The sequence below is a fragment of the Crocodylus siamensis genome, chromosome 4 (assembly GCF_052110815.1).
Source record: "Crocodylus siamensis isolate JL-2025a chromosome 4, ASM5211081v1, whole genome shotgun sequence".
Lineage (NCBI taxonomy): Eukaryota > Metazoa > Chordata > Crocodylia > Crocodylidae > Crocodylus > Crocodylus siamensis.
In genome coordinates, this window is record NC_143398.1 from 64757245 (window position 1) to 64779066 (window position 21822).

Consider the following 21822-nt stretch of genomic DNA (forward strand, 5'->3'; position numbering starts at 1 on the left):
TCATATGGTTTGCCAGAACTCTCCAGTATCACAGATCTCTTGTAAATTGAGGTATAGAATTTTCATCTTCCAAATTAATATTTCAAGTGTGTAAAATAAGCTCTTTGCCAAAGAATGAGTTGTTTCCAATTCCCATTCTCTAGGGAGAATTTGGAGGTTCTGGTATCTGAACAAATCATTAAAACCCTCTCTATATGCAGAGCGATAAAAGGAGACAGAAGTGGGAAAGTGCAGATGTGCATCACCTCTCTTAACAATCTGCACTCTGACTTGTCTACATGTGTGCCTGTCGTTGTAGCTGGATCATCACAGCTTTGTAGCGTAACTGTAACTTCCTCTAATAATAATAAAAAAACCCCCCTGTTGTATAACTATGCTACCTCCTTGAATTGACGTAACTATGTCAGCAAAACTTTGTAGTGTAGACCTGGTCTGGTTTTGCTGTTCAGCTTTTGTGTGTAATGTCAATGTGGTGTGTTGGTTCTCTTTCCCTCCTGCTCTATCTAGGGGTACATTTACCATATTTTCTCTCATAAATTCAGTTCCTTACTCACTGGGTCAGTCAAGGGTAGAAACACTGTGGAATTGACACTGGGTTCCTGAGGGAAAGAAAAATAACTTCATTTGGTGATTTCCTTTGTTCTGCCAAATGCAAGTGGAAGTAGTAACAAGTTATGAAGGACTTGGCAAGACTTTATTAGAGTAAGAATACTTTTCTTTAACTGGGGAGTGAGATGCGCAGACCCTTTCACGAGCGGTGTCTGTCAGATTCATAGATTCATAGATGTAGGGTTGGAAGGGACCTTGTAGATCTTATAGTCTCACCCCCTGCCCTGGGCAGGAGAGAACTGGGCTCAAATGACCCCAGCCAGGTAAATGTCAAGCATCCTCTTAAAGACCCCCAAGGTAGGAGCCAGCACCACTTCTCTTGGAAGTTGGTTCCAGATCCTAGCCGCCCTGACTGTGAAGTAGTGCCTTCTAATATCTAGTCTAAACCTACTCTCTAGCAACTTATGGCCATTATTCATTGTTACTCTGGGAAGCACTAGGGGGAACAAGGTCTCTCCGAATCCCCGCTGGTCCCCCCCTAGTAAGTTTATGGATGGCCACCATGTCCCCCCTCAGCCTTCTCTTGCAAAGGCTGAACAGGTTAAGGTCCTGTAGCCTCTCCTCATAGGGTCTATCCTGCTGTCCCTGGATCATGTGAGCGGCCCTTCTTTGGACCCTCTCAGTGCTGTCCACGTCCCTGAAGTGCGGTACCCAGAACTGGATGAATTACTCCAGCTGCGGCCTGACCAGTGTCGCATAGATGGGAAGGATCACCTCCTTGGCCCTGCTAGTGATGCATCTGTGGGTGCACGACAAGGTACGGTTAGCCCTACTGACCATGTCCTCGCATTGTTGGCGTATGTTAACCCTGGAGTCAGTAATGACTCCAAGATCTCTTTCTGTCACTGTGCTTTTGAGAAGGGAGTTCCCCAGCCTATAGGTATGCTGCTGGTTCCTACTGCCTAAGTGCAGCACCCTGCACTTGTCAGTATAAATCCCACCCTATTTTCATTTGCCCCCCCCATAACCTGTCCAGGTCCTGCTGTAATCTGTCCTTCCCTTCTAGCATGCCTACCTCACCCCAAATTCTTGGTGTCATCTGTGAATTTAAATAGGGTGCTTTTCACCCTGTTGTCCAAGTTGCTAATAAAGAAATTGAACAGTGCAGGCCCAACGACCGAGCCCTGGGGGAGTCCACTGCCCACTTCCCTCCAGGTGGAATATGACCCGTCCACCACCACTCTCTGAGTACAACCCCCCCAGCCAATTTGCTCAATGCCACAGTTGCCTAGCTTTTTAATGAGAACGGGGTGGGAGATGGTGTTAAAGACCTTCCTGAAGTCCAGAAGGACTACATCCACCGCAACACCTGCATCCATTGATTTTGTGAACTGGTTGTAGAAGGCAATCAGGGTGGTCTGACAGGACCTGTAATGAAACCATGCTGATTGCCTTTGAGCATTATCCCTGCTGCTGGCCCATCACAGATGTGTCATCTCTTCCATCTTTAGGATGGAGAAGTAAAATAATGAACCAGAAAGAGAAGGGATGTGTTGAGGAACTGAAACAAAGGAGTCAAAAGTTGAATAAGAACAAGGGGCTTGAAAAAGAAAGACATGGGGGGAAAAGTAGTGAATCACTGAATTTTAATGTGAAGGGTGACATTTGATTGTTTTAATTATCAGTCTATTGCAGACAGGTAATCAAAAAATTATCCGTACACAAAATGCAGATTTTCTTTTTAAACCCTCTCTTTGGAGTTTGTCCTAATTAGGGTACTCCTATTAATGAGGAAAATCCTGGGTGTATGGAGAGTGAGGTGAGGAATTGACAGCTGTTCCCAAAAATGCAATACTTCTTGCTGCTGTGGCTCTGTGACCAAAGCTGTATTTGGTGTGGAAGAGGCCTCTACTTCAGAGCTATAGTCATGGGAACTGGCTGGAGTTTGGGGGAGATGCATAGTTTCATAGTTTCTAGGGTTGGAAGGGACCTGAACAGATGATCAAGTCCTACCCCCTGCCCTGGGCAGGAACAAGTGCTGGGATCATGATACCCCAGCCAGATACCTATCCAACCTCCTTTTGAAGACCCCCAAGGTAGGGGAGAGCACCACCTCCCTTGGGAGCCCGTTCCAGAGCCTGGCAGCCATAACTGTAAAGTAATGCCTCCTGATATCAAGCCTGAACCTGCTCTTGTTCAATTTGTGGCCATTATTCTTTGTTATCTCAGGTGGTGCTTGGGGGAGCAGAGCCTCACCTATTTTCCACTGGTACCCTCTGGTGAGTTTAGGGATGGCTACCAGATCCTCTCTCAGTCTTCTCTTGTGGAGGTTGACTAGATTCAGGCCCCTTTAGTCTATCTTTGTAGGGCCTGGCCTGCTGCCCCGCCAACCATGCAAGTGGCTCTCCTCTGGACCCTCTCAAGGTTAGCCACATCCCTCTTGAAGTGCTGTGTCCAGAACTGGATGCAGAACTCCAGCTGTGACCTGACCAGTGCCGCATAGAGAAGAAGGATCACCTCCCTGGACCTGCTTGTGATGCATCTATAGATGCACGACAAGGTACGGTTAACCTTACTGACTGCTTCGTTGCATTGGTGGCTGATGTCCATCCTGGAGTCAACAATGACTCCAAGATCCCTTTCAGCTACTGTGTTGTTGAGTAGCGTGTTCCCCAGCCCATAGGTATGTTACAGGTTCCTTCTCCCTAGATGCAGCACCTTGCACCTGTTTGCATTGAATTCCATTCTGTTCTCATCCGCCCACCTCTGTAACCTGTCTAGCTCTAGTTGGATTCTGTCCCTCCCCTCCAGTGTGCCCACTTTTCCCAGAGCCCAACGAAGGGACTTTAATCCCAAAAGCCTGCAGAAAAGGACAGTTTTCTTGCGATTTCTCAGTTGGTCTAATAAAAGGTTTTGGAACCAAGAATTCTAGTTTTTTGTATGCTAACACTTGAAGTCATTTAGTCAAGGGACTCCCACAATAAAAAGAGCTGCTAATGGGAGAAAAGGACTTCTCAGTAAACTTTTTTTTAAAGTGTGAATAGAGGTTGTTCCCCTGGCAGTGGAATTCCGAATCACTATATATTCCATTCCTTAGAGAAATTCATTAATTGAACAAAGCTAACTACAGTCTTTTGTTCATTTTAAATTGAGATGTTTTGTTTTTATTTATTTATCTATTTTGGAACAGGATAGTTGCCTAGCAACCGATGGCCGGGCTGTTCAGTGGAGTGAGTGGGTCTGGGTGTAAATTTAACACTTCTATCATCTCAGTCAAGAATTGCAAGGCGAGGCAGAAACTCCTTGTCATACTTGCAGAAGATCTGAGGAATATTGATATCTTGTCCCTGCTGGGTCATTGTGATCTTAGTCTTGTTTTTTTTATCCTGAGAATTCCCTGAATTGGAGACATTGGGGCAGGGGGAACACAGATGAAATGTATGAGATGGGTTGATGGCTCGTTTGCTCCTCCTTTTGAGTAGGACTTCTGATATTTAGAGTTGTGTTCTGTTGCATAGGGTAACTGTGGATACTCTCACAGGGAAATATGCGCTAATAAGTTCTTGGTTCACCTTTCATGCCGAACTGTGTAGCTAATGTGCCAGGATGCATTCCTTGACTGAAAGGTGGAGAGGTAAGAAACTGTTTATTAGTTTCACATCTTGACTGGTCCGGAAAAGCCAGCTACGGCTTCTTTGACCAGTTGGCTGGAATGAGCTGTTCTCATTTTTTCTTTTTTTAATTGCTGTGATATCTAAGCACTTGAACAACTCTTTAACTGTTGTTGAGGGCAAAAAGGATAGAGATCCCAGGGTACCTTGACTTTTCTAGAATATTGCTATGGAGTTTTCTCCCTAGAATTCTTGTGACTGAATGTAATGAGCTTTCCAGCTCAGGTTTAAGGTCACCTGATGAGAGGGGGTTGAATGTAACTTCTTTGAGCCTGTTCTCTCAGGAATAAGATCTTGTCTGGCTGGTATCAATTTATATTATTGGGGCTAGAAGCTGCCCCTTTAAAGATGCACACAATACTAAATACAGTGCTGAAGCCACATGTTTTATGAAGAAATCATTTTTTGACTTGTGTTTTGCTATTGATATTTAAAAATAAACCTTAAAAGAAATAGAAAACTTTTTTTTTTTTTGAAGAAAAGCCCTGTCTCTGAGTATCCAAGGAGAATTATTCTGCACTGGTCTGGTCCTGCAGGGAGCAAACCAGAAAAGCCAAGGCTGCAACTGAACTCCAACTAGCTTCAAGCATCAAGGACAACAAAAAGTCCTTTTTCAGATATGTAGGGAGCCGGAGGAAAAGCAAGGGCAATGTTGGACCCCTGCTAAACCAGATGGGGCAACTGACGCCCAGGAAAAAGCCAACCTATTAAATAGGTACTTTGCGTCAGTCTTTCATCAGTCCCATGGGACACCCATGCCTGCTATGGGACAGGGAGATCCGGGTGATGGGGATCCCCTACCCTCCATAAATGCTGACCTCATGAAGGAACACCTTGAGAAGCTGGATACCTTCAAGTCAGCCGGCCCTGACGATCTGCACCCCAGGGTACTCAAGGAGCTGGCGAGCGTCATAGCCCAGCCCCTGGCACGGATCTTTGAAAACTCCTGGCGCTCTGGTGTAGTGCCCGAAGACTGGAAGAAGGCCAATGTGGTGCCGATCTTCAAGAAAGGGAGGAGAGTGGATCCGGCTAACTACAGGCCCATTAGCCTGATTTCTGTCCTGGGGAAGATCTTAGAAAAGTTTTATTAAGGAGGCCATCCTTGATGGACTGCCCCAGGCTAACATTCTAAGGGATAGCCAGCACGGGTTTGTTGCGGGTAGGTCTTGTTTGACCAATCTCATTTCCTTCTATGACCAGGTGACCTATCACCTGGACAGGGGAGAAGAGATTGATGTCAAAGATCTTGACTTCAGAAAAGCCTTTGATCTGGTATCCCACGATCACCTCTTGGCCAAACTGCCCAGTTGTGGCCTTGGCTCCACCACGATCTGCTGGCTGGGAAACTGGCTTTGTGGTCGGACCCAGAGGGTTGTAATCGGTGGCAGTCGCTCATCGTGGTGCCCTGTGACCAGTGGGGTCCCTCAGGGCTCTGTCCTGGGACCCATCCTGTTCAACATCTTCATTAATGATGTGGACATTGGAGTCAGGAGTGGACTGGCCAAGTTCGCCAATGACACCAAACTTTGGGGCAAAGCATCCACGCCAGAAGATAGGCGGGTGATCCAGGCTGACCTGGACAAGCTCAGCAAATGGGCAGATGAGAACCTGATGGTGTTTAACACCGAAAAATGCAAGGTTCTCCACCTTGGGAGGAAAAACCTGCAGCATCCTTATAGGCTTGGCAGTGCTACGTTGGTTAGCACTACAGAAGAAAGAGACTTGGGGGTCATCACTGACCACAAGATGAACATGAGCCTGCAATGCGATGCTGCAGCTAGTAAAGCGACCAAAACGCTGGCTTGCATCCATAGATGCTTCTCGAGCAAGTCCCGGGACGTCATTCTCCCCTTGTACTCGGCCTTGGTGAGGCCACAGCTGGAGTACTGCGTCCAGTTTTGGGCTCCACAATTCAAAAAGGATGTGGAGAAGCTTGAGAGAGTCCAGAGGAGAGCCACGTGCATGATCAGAGGTCAGGAAAACGGATCTTATGATGACAGGCTGAGAGCCATGGGACTCTTTAGCCTAGAAAAGCATAGGCTCAGGGGTGAGCTGATGGCCACCTATAAGTTTATCAGGGGTGACCAGCAGGATCTGGGGGAACGTTTGTTCACCAGAGTGCCGCAAGGGATGATGAGGTGGAACGGTCACAAACTCCTGCAAGACCATTTCAGGCTGGACATAAGGAAGAATTTCTTTACTGTCCGAGCCCCCAAGGTCTGGAACAGTCTGCCATCGGAGGTGGTTCAAGCACCTACATTGAACACCTTCAGGAGTAAATTGGATGCTTATCTTGCTGGGATCCTATGACCCCAGCTGACTTCCTGCCCTTTGGGCAGGGGGCTGGACTCGATGATCTCCCAAGGTCCCTTCCAGCCCTAATGTCTATGAAATCTAGAACTAGCACAGTAAAAGGTGGACAGGATCTATGCATGATTTCTTTCAGTTTATCTTTAACTCAGTTGTTAACAGTTTAGGTACATATTTATGTTAACTTTTGCTTGGCTCCCCTAAAAGGATATTTTTGAGTCAGTTGCCCATATGAGAAGGGTAGGCATTTGTATTCTGAGATTTCCAATGTGCTGCTGACAGATGTTTGTGGATATTTGGCTAAATAGAAATGTGAGGTTTCTTGAGAGGAGACCCTTTAGGTATTTTTAGTGCTGATATCCTCATATCAGCATTAAAAATACCTAAAGGTATTTTCATTTAGATGTGAAAATGTCTTCTAATTCAAATAGCAAACCAGTGGATAGAGAGAAGATAAGCAGGCAGGCAGAATTCAGAGGATTTATGTGTTTACATCTCTTTAAAAATCAAGGTCATACCTAAGAAAGGCCAGTATGGTCATGTTGCTGTTGGCGTGCTATTTCTTAGTTTTGCAGGTACCCTGTGAATTGTGATGGAAAATTCTCTATGTGATCTCATGAACTAAAAGGCTTTTAAGTTTCTTGTCTTGTTTCTAGAGAAAGAATAGGTGAAAGAAAGGTAGGACTTTTTGGATTGGTCATGGTTGATTTTTGAAACCAACTGCAGGTCTGAGGAAGCTTCCAAACATAAACTGGAGGAAATTTCCACATTCCTTTTTGCCCTTGATGTGAACATGCCTCGGAACAAGAAGTAAAAAGTGTCTTTTCTCAAGCATAACTAAACTAGTAATGCATATATTTATCCAGACAGAGAAAAATGGTAGGGTAGGTGTTTCATTTGTTGAGCCTTGACTGCTTCGTCTCTAAGTTTGCCATAACTGAACCAAACGCTGTGCAGGGGCACAGATAACCTTACTTGAAAATCAAGAAAATAATGTAACCTAGGAAGCCAGTTTTGGGAGCAGTGTATTTTAAGTGCTTTGAATCCAAAGATCCAGCAAGGTTTCTGGTCAGTCTGCTCTCACAGTGGAACTGAATGAGTCTGTGTAGTGTACTTTCTCCTCCGTACAGTTGGACTGGGCAGGGGTAGGGAGCATAAGAACCTAAAATTTACTTTGTGCATGTGGAAACTGAATAGCATGATACATTAGTCCCATATTGGATTGGCACTGATATAGGGGAAAATAAAAAGTATCGGAAAACGGCTGCTTTTGCCTGATGCAGCTGATAATGTGGTCTCCGAGCTGCCCAGCTGCATATTGAAATTGAGTTAGTATCAGCTGATATGGCTTCTTAAAAATCGGCCATCGGTATCAGCCCAAAAGATCTTTATCAGTGCAGCCATAGTGAAAGGATCTTTTGGCATCCAGGGAATGACCAGGTGGCACTTTGACTTCTGAGAGCTGATAGCCTTGAGAGGGGAGGGCATATCCTTCCCTTTCTTATATGATGTAGCAGCTGAAATGGTCCCATGCAAGTTCTAGAAATTAAGCCTTTTCTGTTTGTATGTCTTGTTACAGATAGACAGCCATGGAATATAGTTTAGTTCAGTGGTTTCCAATCTGTGGTACGGGTACCACCAGTGGTATGCAGACAACCTGTCAGTGGTACATGTTAACAGATTTATTATAATTACTTTATATGACAAAAATTTGCTGGTGGTACTTAAGGTTTTATAGTTCTAAATTCATGGTGCGCAATGTGTCAGAGTTTGGGAATTGCTGGTCTGGTGAGGAAGCAAGATACAGGCCGGGGTGTGAGGAGGGGCGGTGGTGGCACGTAATCAGGTTTTAAAGTAGCAGCTATGTATACTCTCTCTCAGGTGTTGGGAAGCACTCCAGCTCTAAGTCTTATACAGTGGCACTGGCAGTAGAGTTGGTTGAATGAAAATGGCAATAGCAGCACAGACCAATTGCTATAAAATCAGATTGACTGCTTGCAGATGTTTAAAAAAGAAAACAAAACCACACTTTACCGGAAGAAGTGTGTTACTCTAGTTCAGTTCTGCAATGTCTGTATAGATCGGGTGCTTCTGTGGGGCTTATTTGCACTTTTAGCTAAAGCTGATTCAATCAGCAATCAATTCAATTAGATTGAATCAGCTTTAGCTAGAAGTGCCAAAAAAGCTCCACTAAAGTGCCCAATCTGTACAGATGTCGGATAGGCCGGGTTGAAGTAACGCGCTGCCTCTTCTGGGCATACACAGAAATGTGTCAAGTTTAAAGTAAAGCACTGTTTTTTGCTGGGTTTTTTATGTCTGCAAGCACCTGGTTTGACTTCCATTTGGCTGTTTTGGATTCTGTCTGCACACCGCACTCTTTCAATGGCACAGAATGCTTTCTGTTGTAAAAATCATACTTACATTGACTCTTACAAAAGTTTTTGCTCAAAGGAGGCAAGAAGGAATCATACAGACTGCCACACAGTCTTTCTAAGGCTGTGGATTGACCTAGTTTGGATCAGAGGTGGAGAGCAGGCACTAGGATCCAGACATTGCTGCTATTTTTCCCCATTGCAGTACTGGGAGAGGGGAGTTGATGCACTGGGAGAAGGGGCTTCAAGTAGCACTTCTGCTTGAAGCCCTCCCTTTCCTTCCCAGTCCTGTTTCCTGGGGTCTGGATGTGACCTACAGGCCATAGGTTCAAGTTTAAGTATGGAAATATACATTTCAGTTTTCTTGGGTAATGTAGTCTTTGTAGTTTTGTCTTAAAAGCTTACATCTTTTATATGAAGCTTAATTAATTTATTTGGCCACACTAACCATACATCCCAAATACTAGCTCTGTTTTATACCATTCTGGATCTACCCTAAACAGTAGTGTTATAACACAAGTGTGTGTGATGCTTTTGATGCCAAAATGAGTTTAAGTATGATTAGTTCAAAAATAATATTTTGTGTTAGTAGTGGATGCTTTAGCCAGTTGAAATTTTTTAAAGTGAGATATGAGAATCTAGTGGCTAAAACACAGATGAGAGATTTGGTCATAAGACTGGACATCTACTTAGTCTATATGGATGCTAGCTATCAGAGAGAGACCAGAGTTGTGCTCATTCTCCCCATATCATACTGGAGGCTTGCTATTATGTTGACTGCTAGGCAGGAGGCGTATACCCAATGGAAAGAAGGGGTCATTACCAGGGATGACTATTTTGCAGTTGCTCGCGGATGTAGGGGGGCAGTTAGGAAGGCCAAGGCAGAAATGGAACTAGGACTAGCTTCTCAGATTAAGGACAATAAGAAGTCCTTTTTTTAAATACATAGGGGGCAAAAAGAAGGTCCCAGGTAACGTGGGGCCCTTGCAGGACGCGTTGGGAAATTTGGTCGTCACACCAGATGACAAAGCTAACATGTTTAACGATTTCTTTGCCTCTGTCTTCCTAAGTAGGGACCAGAACAGCCACCTCCCTGCTGGGCCCCCCTCGGGCCCCAGGGGAGGCACACCTGGGCCAAAGGTTAGCGAGGAATTGGTTAGGGAGCTTCTGGAGGCACTGGATGTATTCAAGTCAGCTGGCCCGGACGATCTCCACCCTAGAGTTCTAAAGGAATTGGCCGAGGTCATTGCAGGACCCCTGGTACGGCTTTATGGGCACTCGTGGTGCTCTGGTGTGGTGCCAGAGGACTGGAAGAGGGCCAGCGTGGTTCCCATCTTCAAAAAGGGGAGGAAGGAGGATCCAGGAAACTATAGGCCAGTTAGTCTTACCTCGATCCTAGGCAAGCTGTTTGAGAAAATTATGCTGGCACACATCCATGAGGGGCCAGCTGGGGACTGCTTGCTTAGGGGCAACCAACATGGGTTCATCAGTGGCAGGTCCTGTCAGACCAACCTGGTGGCCTTCTATGATCAAGTTACCAGATCATTAGATGCAGGGGTAGCAGTGGACATAGTCTTCCTGGACTTCCGGAAGGCATTCGACACTGTCTCTCACCCCGTTCTCATTAAGAAACTGGGGACTGTGGTGTCGACGCCCACACAGTCAATTGGGTTGCCAACGGGCTAGAGGGCCGCACCCAGAGGATGGTAGTGGATGGGTCCTTCTCAACCTGGAAGGATGTGGGCAGTGAGGTTCTGCAGGGCTCGGTCCTCAGGCCTGCACTGTTCAACATCTTCATCAGTGATTTGGATGAGGGGGTAAAAAGCACCCTGTTGAAATTTGCTCATGACACTAAGATGTGGGGGGATGTGGGCACACTAGAAGGAAGCATCAGGCTACAATCAGACCTAGACAGGTTGCAAGGGTGGGCGGATATGAATAGGATGGGATTCAACACAGACAAGTGCAAGGTGATGCACCTGGGGAGGAACAACCGGCACCATACCTACAGGTTGAGGAACTCCATTCTTGTCAGTGCAGAAGCGGAAAAGGATCTTGGAGTCATCGTTGACTCCAAGATGAACATGGGCTGGCAGTGTGGGGAGGCAGTCAGGAAGGCCAACCGTACCTTGTCATGCATCCACAGATGCACCTCGAGCAGGTCGAAGGAGGTGATCCTCCCCCTCTATGCGGTACTGGTCAGGCCGCAGCTGGAGTACTGCATCCAGTTCTGGACACCGCACTTCAAGAGGGATTTGAACAGTGTGGAGAGGGTCCAGAGGAGGGCCACTCGCATGATCAGGGGACAGCAGGGCAGGCCCTATGAGGAGAGGCTGTGGGACTTGAACCTGTTCAGCCTCCAAAAGAGAAGGCTGAGGGGGGATCTAGTGGCATGTTATAAACTAGTCAGGGGGGATCAGCAGTCATTGGGGGAGTCACTGTTCCCCCGTGCACTACCAGGAGTTACCAGGAATAACGGTCACAAGCTGGCAGAGGGCAGGTTTAGGCTAGATATCAGGAAGCGCTACTTCACGGTCACGGTGGCTAGGATCTGGAACCAACTTCCAAGAGAGGTGGTGCTGGCTCCTACCCTGGGGGGTTTTAAGAGGAGGTTGGATGAACATCTTGCTGGGGTCGTTTGACCCCAGTATTCTTTCCTGCCATGGCAGGGGGTCGGACTAGATGATCTACTCGGGTCCCTTCTGACCCTAGAAACTAGGAAACTGTGAAACATTTCAATCCAAGCATGCATTTTCAGGGCTGATGTGCTTTCAGATTTTGTGGTTTTTGTTATCTGAGATGAAGCAAAACATTATGGTTAATAAACTGGGTTTTGAATTAATCATATTTAATCTGTAAAAGAAAAAGTTACAGAGTGAAAATAAAAGTAATTCTGATTTTTCTTTCTAGATGTCCTTATTTATTTCGGAAGTTTCTTATGTTGCCATCTTAAATTGTTATGTCTAAGGGACCTTTCAGACTGATCTGCTCAGCTAGTAACTTCAGTTGTATGGGGCTGGTCAGTAGGCTGGATCAGACCCACAGACAGGTGCAACATTCCAGATACAGCATGTGTCCTGGAGTGGGTGCTGCATGTAGCATAGTTCTGCTCTAGCTGCTCTAGGACTTTGTTGTATGCAGCGACCGCTCTGCTGCTCCAGGATGCTAGCTGGAGTGGGTGCAATGTGTGATGCATAGGGCTGTTTGGTCTGCCCAGCCTGTGAGTCAAATTGGAGATCCATGAGTAGCACCAGGGGCGAGGATAATAGGGCTCTGTGGGCTGCATCTTTGATGACTCTGCTCCAATGTTTTGTTTTTTTTAAAGTGCTGATATATGGGTGATGTCTGTGTAGTACATGTGAGTACAATTCCAGCCACTAGCTGTTTGTAGCTTCTGCCTGCATTAGGCAGAAATTGAGAGAGGGGAACCATAAGAAAGATGCTTGATGGCTATAATTTGAATGGCTGATTATATGAAAAGAGTAGGGCTTTGGGGCATGACAGTTCAAAGAGATTTTAGGTTTTTGTCCACTATTGTCTAAACTGAATGATACAACCCTAGGTATTCATCCAGAGGACTAAGGGGCTGTGAGGACTCCCTTGCCAGCTGCTGATGACAAGCATCCTATTGAAATAGGTGTAGGTAGAGGTGAGAAATCTTAAGTCTTTTTATTTATGGCTGATAATGGCATAATGTCTTGCCTGACATCCTGATAATGATGAGTGTTATGCAAAATAGGTTGCTTTAATTTAGTCTGTCTTTTGTGGAAACTGTTGTTTCACATCCTGTGGATGGTTAATTTGTTGTTGTATGTCACTGAACCTTCTTGGGGAGGACAGCATGTACATTTAATAAATAAATTCAGTGTAGTCCATATCAAATGGCTTAGAACCTGATTATTGGGTAACTGATAGATAACACAGTAATTGCATGAGGGAAATTGGGAGTGGTAATTAATGATATGGATATAATTTGACTGGGAATACTTGGCAAATTCGGTGTTCTAATGTAGCCAGATGCAAAGTCATACTCTAAAAACAGTGTGTAGATAATACAGGATTAGCTATTCTGGGATACGGTGACATGGGGAAGGATGGGTTGGGATAGGGTGGACTTCAGTTTATTGCTCAACTTGGAGCCCCTGCACAGACTAAAATGATTTGACGCTTTTTGCAAGTGTGTCCTAGAATGCATGGGAGTGTTGGGATTGTGGTTTGGGGTATTTTGCACATTTTCCACTGAACGTAGCCAGTGCTGAAATCTTGATTTTGTTTGTTTGTTTTGTTTTGTTTTTATACAAACACTAGAATTTTCCCTCTTTGGCTTTCTACCTCTAAACTAAAGGGAGATACCTTGTGAAACAATTTGCTGCATGGAACATGTCCTGTAAATTATGAGAAGTACCTGGGATTGCATAACAGCTGTCCTTTCTTCTCCTTACTGATGCCAACCTTTAGTTTAATCAATAAAATATTCCTTGGGAGCATGTTTAATGTTAAATTAATTGTTGCTTGTATCTTTAGATTAATGTTTGCAGTGCAGCAACTATTCTCTTGATGTTTAATAAATGAACTATAGAGGTGATTTGAAAGCTGAGGCTCCTATAGCAGTGTAGGGAATATTTCTGTGCAAATTGTCTAAGAATTGATAGTGGGAATATAATGGGGACCTCTGTAACCTATTATTAAAGGAAAAGTGTGTGGGCCCTTTAAGATGGACTGTTTTGCATTGGGACCAGAAGAGGCAGGCCTAAGATGCAAATGCAGTTGCAGTGCAGGGGAGTGTCTGCTTCAAAAGTAATGGCCCTGGTTAGAGAACTGAGAGGAGCTCCAGTGAAGACTACAGGAGAGACTGAGTAGGTCAGCTACCGGCTGCAGCTTGGATCAACCAGCAGAGATAAGGGAGAAGCTAAGAAGAGCACATAACCTAAAGGGGATGCTCTTGTTTTGGAGGACTGCCTTGTTGTTTCTTTAGGTTTACAGTTTTTTTTACGTTTGGTTTATCTTGGGGACTTTTCATAGCAGGCTACCTGAGGCCCTGGGACTGTTTTGCAACTGTGTCTTTACTTTCACTCTTGTCCATAATCCTTTGCAATTGTAAGAGCCTTTTTTTGTTTGTTTTAACAGAGAATGTATGCATGTTGATATTTTATATACTTATGTAATTAAGTGTTATATTTTGTGCTCTAGATTTTGTGTTTGTCCAGTGATGCTTTTGATATTGAACACCTGCTTAAAAAAAATGAAGAGTTTCTGACTATTGCCATGCCAACTGCCTTAAAAATAACAATTAAAGCCTGTTCTTTGACAGGCAATCTGGTTATAAGTGACTATCTAGAGCAGCCAAACCAGAAGTCTTAATACTTTGATACGATCTTTAAAAAATGTTTTGCCCTGAATGATTCCACTGTGCAATTCCCTTGTTTCATGTACATAGTAGAGCTATAGCAACTTGGGTGTTTGTTCAGTGTGCTTACTATATTAAACACTAGTGAACAGGTTAAGCTTACAGACTTTTTCCTTTTGGACTTGCAGTTTAGTTTCTTTAAGATTCCATTTTTTTCTGCATTTGTTAACACTTCACATACTGAGACCTGTAGAAGATTCATCATCATAGTCTGACCTTTTGCATACTTATGCCATAAAATAAGGCCCAGTAATTCCTGCATTAGGTCTGTTGTTGCTTAAAAACTTGTATTTTTTTCAGTTATATGACTAGGTTCAGCTTCCTCTGGCTACAGACTCTTTTCTTGACTACAGCCTTAGGTATCTGCAGCTTAAGTGTCCATAAACTATAGTAACTGTGTTATTTAGACATGTTACTTATACTTCTTTAAGCTGACCTACAATTCCCCTTCATTTAGGATCACTCCTGCTCCATAGCATTGTGATAGAGGGGTCATCATGGAATAAGGATGTGTTGTTGGGTTTTTTTGCCTAGATTGTAAAAGTTCTGCCATTTCAAATATTTTATTTAAATGTAATAATTACTTTTGGAGTTTATTTTAGGTTTGACAGAGTATTGGTTTATTTCTTATATTCATATCCAAGCAGTGGTATTTTTTTTAAACTGCTTCTACTGGTATATTGCTGGCTGTTTCTTCAAATTGCTGGGATCTCACAACAGAAAATATGAAACTTAGTTGAGTTGGTTGTTATGCCAAATGAAAATGAGATGACTGTAAATTTAAAGACTGCAGATGTTCTGAATCTAAAAAAAAGTTACAATCCTCAAAAGATCAGACTTTTTGCTAATGGGATTGAGATTATATTCTTGTTTGTTTTTTAATTTTTTTGATTGTAATGGATGAATTAACTGTTTTTTCTTTCCTTGATAGTTAAATATCCATTCAGTGGAGAGCTTGACAAAATAAAAGTAAGTAGATGTGATTAATATTTGTAGTGAGATTTTGTGTTTATACAAAATTAATGCTAACAAAGATATGTTTAGGTATGTCAAACTATTAAGCAGAGGTCATTTTGCCACTCGGTGCAGTAAGTGAATTAATTAAACTGTTGTCACATTAAGCAAATTTTACATGTCTGTTTTTATGATTTGAAGTGAAAAATGCTGTGCCCATTTAAAATGAGTTTAAAAGAATACAGGAGAACTATCTCTTCCTGTATTCCTTACAGATTATTCCTTCCCATTGTTCTCTTCTGTCCTGCAAATCTCTGTCTCCTTTCAGTAGAGTACAGTTACCATGAGATGCTAATTATCCATGAGGGTTATGCTAATTAATACCCTTTGGATACATCTCCCATTAGTTTCTGATGTCAGATAAAGTTCATTCATGAAACATCAGAATTCATGGTAGAGGTGATATATTTTATTAGACCAACTAGATTTTTGCCAAAAAAAAAAAATCAATTGCAAGCTTTCGGGCACAAACAGCCTTCTACAGGCATAGGTGAAAAGATTGTAGAAGTCCTTCTGGGTAGAAATGAAAGTTCATATTCCACAGGAGATCTGCCTGCCTGCCTGCCTATATACAGTCACAGAACTGCCCCCTGGACAAGGGCATGCCAGAAAGTTTTCCACAAATGAAATGGACCTGGGGATAATAATAGACCACATTATGAATGTGAGCTGGCAGTGCAATGCTGTAGCCAGTAGGGCAAATAATACTCTGGCATACATTGATTGATGCATCTCCAGCAAAAACGAAAGGAGGTGATTCTTCCACTCTACTTGGCACTGGTGAAACTGCAGCTGGAGTACTGCATCCAGTTCTGGGCATCACACTTTAACAAGGACGTGGACAAGCTTGAGAGAATCCAAAGAAGAGCCAGCTGTATGATCAGAGTCTTAAAAGGCAAGCCATATGAGGAAAGCCTGAGGGATCTGGGACTCTTCAGCCTGAGGAATGGAAAGCTGACAGGGGACAGCTTCTGAACACTTAGCAGCTTACTGTTACACTAGGGGAGTAGATCAAGGGTTTGTTAATCAACTGTTCACCAGGGCACCCGAGGGGAAAACCAGGAGTAATGGCCACAAACTCCTGGAAGATCAATTCAGGCTCAACGTTAGGAAAAACTTCTTCACAGTCAGGGTGTCCAGACTGTGGAATAAGCTCCCTCCAGGGGTGGTGCAATCACTTACCCTGGGCATCTTTAAAAGGAAACTAGACAGTCACCTTGCTGGGCTCACCTAACCCCAGTTGTCTTTCTGCTTGGTGCAGGGGGCTGGACCTGATGATGTCCAAGGTCCCTTCTGCCTTACAATGTATGAATCTATGAATTAAAGTATTTTTTTGCAAAAATCTAGTTGGTTTAATAAAAGATATCGCCTCTACCATGAGTTCTGATTCCTTTTGTCTCTAGACCAATATAGCTACAACCTGGATACCCAATTCATTAAAACATTTGACTATATTGAGCCAAAGCCATAAGCAAAGATATAGGTAGATTTTTTTTTTTTTTAATAGAAACTTCTAAAAATTGAGCTGTTTCAAGCTCAAGGTTTTTTGTTTGTTTGTTTTTTTGAGTGGAACATTATATATATTCTTACTATGTTCATTATATTCCAGCTGTCAAATGTGGTACGTAAAGTTGGTATTTCATATAAAACTTTCCAGGAAGTTGACTGTTTCTGTCTCCAGGTAGTTGCAGGAGCTGGTAGTTAGAGCTATTTGGTGGATCGCTGAACACATTTTGACAGCCTAGAAACCATTAGCTGGAGTTAAGTGAATTGTTATACACTCCTCTTGATGCCAGCATGATCCTTGAAAACTGTATTAGGATAGAAACGTATTTGAATAGGAAATAATCTCTGGAGCAGTTCTTGGTATGTGCTGCGGTAAAATTGGACTTCATTAACAAGATAGTAAGCTCTCATCAATGTAGCTAACAATGCTAGATGCTGTGTATTATTTGACCTTCCACCCATACTTATTTTGGGAAGTAAGTCTTTAATCTTCATTTAGTTATTTAGTTGTGTACTGCCATAGATTATCTGGTAAATATTTCATATACATCTAGACAATCCTTCAAAGCTGAACAAAATATACACTTTTTGGTGTTTTGGTCATTTGTAGTAATATTTTTACTAACAGACCAAAAGAATCCTTTCACTTTCTGCTGCATAAACTTGGAATACATAGACACAACGTAAATGTAGCTGAAATAAAGTAACCCCCAACCTACCCAATATCCAATTCTTAACAAGCCATTAAGATATGTTCTTTGTGGCATACTATAAAGACTAGTGAGCTAGAACTGGTACACATCTGGCAAAGAAAGTGAATTCCAAGTCTGGGAATGTAGCAGAACTTCATTCTGGCTGCTCTTTGTTCCAGAGGGACATCAGTAGATCCCTAAAGGCTGAAGACTGAAGGGTACCTATACATATACTTGGGATGGCAGGGGAGGCATTTTAATTAGAGCAGCTCTTGAGACTTGATAAATCGAGTCTGATCCAATGCATTTCAATTGGGAATGTGTTGGAGCATGTGTAAATGTATCCTAAGAGAGTGCCTCATCCAGGAAGAAATAGAGGGCACATCCTTTGCTCTTGTCCCCAGGGCAGCCTATTAGTGAGCCGAGTCACCAATTAGCCTTCCCCTTTCTCCTGCTGGGGAAGGTGACAGTGATACTGGATAGCAGCCTCCTTGTTGTCTGAGACAGGAGAGGGCAGACAGCTATCAAAGACAGGTTTTCTAGGACCCAGTCGGGTCCTATTCCTGCAGCAGCAGCTGAAACAGACAGACCCTTTTCCTGCTTGCTGCATGGGGGAGTAGCAGGGAGAAAGCAGCTGCTTTCCTTTCCACTGCTACTTCTAGGACTGATTGGTGTCTGAATTTTAGATGCATCTGCCAATCCCTGGCAAGGGAGAGGGAAGCCTGTGTTTTGGCTGCTGCTTTACTACCAAGTCTCAGCTCTGGTCCTGATGTAGCAGCTGTCAAAAACGGTGCCCACCCACTGTCTCCTCCTTTGTGGTGGTGGCAGCAGCAGCTGCTGCCACTGCAGGAGGGAGGGAGGGTAGCTGTTCCTGTTATTTGTGCCACAGCAGGGAAAGCCTAGAGTAGCCTTGAACAATTTGGGCTGCTGCTGTCGGGTGGTGGGAGGGGGAAGGGAGAGGAAGAATGGAGCACTGTGGCATGCTGGCCAAAGGCTCCAGAAGCTCTATGTGTAACTATTCACATTTTATATGTGGTGCTACAAAATATAGTAGATCTTCTGTTTTTGTAGCACTACAGCTACCCTTAGCATGTACAATTAGCTTGTTTTGTAGAAGTATATATGCCCCTATAATGCCACAAAATGTAGTGTGCCCAGGGCTTGGGATCTTATCTTACAAACACTGACCACTTTATCCACCTTCACAGTTCTGAGATCATTATTTTCTTGATTCAGAATGAGCTGGTTAAGTTTGAAGATAGATGTGTAAAGCTCATAGTACATAGTTCCTTTGCAAAAATCCAATGCTAGCCTGAATGCAGAGGATATATAACTCAATGGAAATTCAGTTATTTTTTGCAGAAAGTGTTGTTGTGCCTTCACTGAAAACAAATATTTAGCACCTTTTGTTTTGTTTCCTTTTTTGCAAGTTAACACTTCCAAGTTCATAATACTTACCAAGATCTTTCTAGTGCAGCGATTTGATGCTAATGTAGCGAGAACAGTGCAACTTTCTAAATTGTCAGGCTGCTTTCTAGAGTTTGTATTTGCAAATCCAGGTACTGCCCTTTCTTAATTCATGACCTGACAGAATTATCCTTTGAGTAGTTTAGGCAGTTGCCCTTTTTTTTTTTTTTGCACTGGTTTATCTTTTGAGGCACAAAATGCTGCTTGTGTGGATAATCTAATAGGAGAAAAGTTTCAGCTTAAGGTTCCGGGTGGAGGAAAGATGCTTTTCTTTTTATAGCTGTCCATTGATTTGATATTAACCAGCTTCTTTAATTACAGCCAAGTGAGAAGAGTCTCATGATGAACAGTTTATATAAACTTCACGAGAGATTGGCGCAAGTAGCAGGTAATGTTTTAAAATTTTATGGTAGCTTAAAATATCATTGATGCAGAATGTGGCTTGTGAAACTAAATACAGTCTTTGGGCTCTTTTTCTTTCCTGGGATATTCAGGTAAATCCCATTTTGAAGTCCAGTGGTGGGTGTTCTAATTCTAAGCTACATTTTCAAGCCTATTACTTCTTGGGGTTGACTGTCCAGAGCAGTGGTTTCCAGCCTTTTTTCAGAGTCAAGGCACCCTTCCACAACTTGATGGTATGCCCCCCCAGTTAAGAACAGCTGTTGTGCTCACCTTGCCTTGGTGCTCCTCAGCTAGGGGCCACTGCCCTATGTTCCTGCTGCACAGCCACACTAGGAAGGGCTGTGTTGTATGTAGTCTCCTTCTGCATTACGCTTCTCTGATAACCCTAAAGCAGGCCAGGCGAGCTGGTTTGTGTTGAAGCCCTTTTCAGTCTGGCTGTGCACATTGCCTCCTGCAAACAGAGACATGCAGGACATATGGAACTGTTCTGTGCGTGTCTGGGAGGAAGGAGTATGGGAAGTGGAGGGAATGGACCAGGAGGTCCAGCAGCCTAGCCAGCTCTTTTGCCTGCTTTATCAGAGGACTCTAATGCAGGAGGAAGGTGTATGGTGTATGTGTATGGTGCTGCCCTCTGTGTGGGGCAATTTTACCTGGTGCCTAGATTATGGGGCCCAGGTAGAGAATCATTGCACTTGAGTTCATTTTAGCAAGACAGATGTTTTTTATATTGCTTAAGTGTTGTGCAGCTGCTTGATTTACTGGGCTTTGATTACAATATATAACATGTATAGAATAATTATTGGAGAGTTGTCTTTAAATTCATCTCCTCACCACTGCAGTGAGGAAAGCAGTGGCAGGGATTTAGGTGGTGGTAGAGTCAAGTGGCTTGAACTTTGCACTCTGCACCCTTGCCCGGTTTACTCCCCTTGTGCTTTCCTGCTGCTGCTGCTTACTGTGTCACAGCTCTGGCCCTGCTCTTGCAGTGGTTATGGTGGGGTTGGGTCTGGGGCTGCTGCTACTGCCAGGCCAGGCAGGGGCTGGAGCCTCTCTGTGCCCCTGCCAAAGCCACAACTGAGGTTAAGCTGCAGGGGACGGGAGGTTAAGGTGGCTGGGGGGTGGGGAGGATGGGGGTGATGGCAGTGGCTTCGAGTCGGGTTCAGGATGCAGCTGGAATTGGAGCCAGAGTTGGATCCAGAGCTGCAGCAGCCACCTGCTCCTTGTCTAGTACTTCCATCTGAAGGACTTTTTTCCTCATGTTGAATGGGAAAATAGACTTGTCCTGGATTTGAGTAAATATGGTAAATAAAGAGACAGATTGCATTAAGGTTAAATATATCATAGCAGAAGGAAGAGGAGACGCTTGCATTTTAAATGTTGACATTTCATTGTAAAAAAGAAATGTCTTAAATATAGAAAAAAAACAATTTCATAACGATGTTTAGAGATAATGCATTGTTAACATTTATTGAATATATCCAAAATTAAACTTCATGTATACACATTCATTAGCTAGGTAGCTAGCCAGCTGCAATCAGAATGTGTACTAATGCAAGCACAAAATATATCTGTTGATAAATTATACAGGAACAAGTGTTAGTTTCAGTGTACTCCATTACATTCTGAGCCTTAGGACTAGGAAAGGGTATGTACTAGGGCTGTGTGAAATATCAGCCTCTGCCAGCCCCATGGAGTATGGCAGGAGGCAGGTAAAGCTGGGGCTGTGCTCTGCCTTTCGCTGCCGGGCTGAGCTCCTTGGGGCTGGTGGAGCTGATCGGAGTGCAGTGCAGCCCAGCGTTGGGAGGCAGGTAGAGCCAGAGCTGTGCTCCAATCGGCTCTGTCAGCTCCATGGACACAGCTCGGTGGTAGGAGGTGAGGAGAGCCAGGGCTGCACTCCGCCTCGCATTGCTGGGCTGAGCTCCATGGGTTTACGGAGCTGCTTGGAGAGCAGCCCAGCAGCGGGAGGTGGGCAGAGCTGGGGCTGTGCTGCTCACTGAGCAGAGCTACATGGGGCTGTGGAGCCGCTCAGAGCACAGACTTTGCCTCCCACCACCACACTGCTTCGAAACTCTAAACGTTTCAAAACTTTTGCAACGTTTAGAGTGCCCTTGCTTCGTTTCAAAGCTGTTTTGATGCTTTTTGTTTCATTTTGATTTTGCTGTTTCAAGCTCAAAACGTGTCAAAGCGGCTTTGAAACAAGACACTTGGTAAAATTTCAGACAGCTGTGGTATCTACCTCTCTGAACTTAATGGTATTACTCTAGTCCTGAAACTGGCCAGCTCCTGTCATTTTTTCAAGACTTTTACTAGTTTGTTTCAGGACTGCTATGGCAAGCCGTATATATACAGTAGCCCTGAAACTGACTAGCTCCTGTCAATTTCAGGACTTGTGCTAAGCACCTGTCAAATGGCTGTTAGCCTTCACTCTTTCCCTG

At 43.9% G+C, this 21822-nt stretch overlaps 1 protein-coding gene across 1 annotated transcript in view; it reads left to right on the forward strand.

Moving 5' to 3' along the window:
• Positions 1-21822, forward strand: part of LEMD3 (LEM domain containing 3) — a 69579-nt gene that overhangs the window by 14938 nt on the left and 32819 nt on the right. Inside the window, exons 2-3 of the mRNA XM_090042452.1 lie at positions 15241-15278; positions 19310-19376. Coding sequence (XP_089898578.1) covers positions 15241-15278; positions 19310-19376 — 105 coding nt within the window. The remainder of the gene's footprint in view (positions 1-15240; positions 15279-19309; positions 19377-21822) is intronic.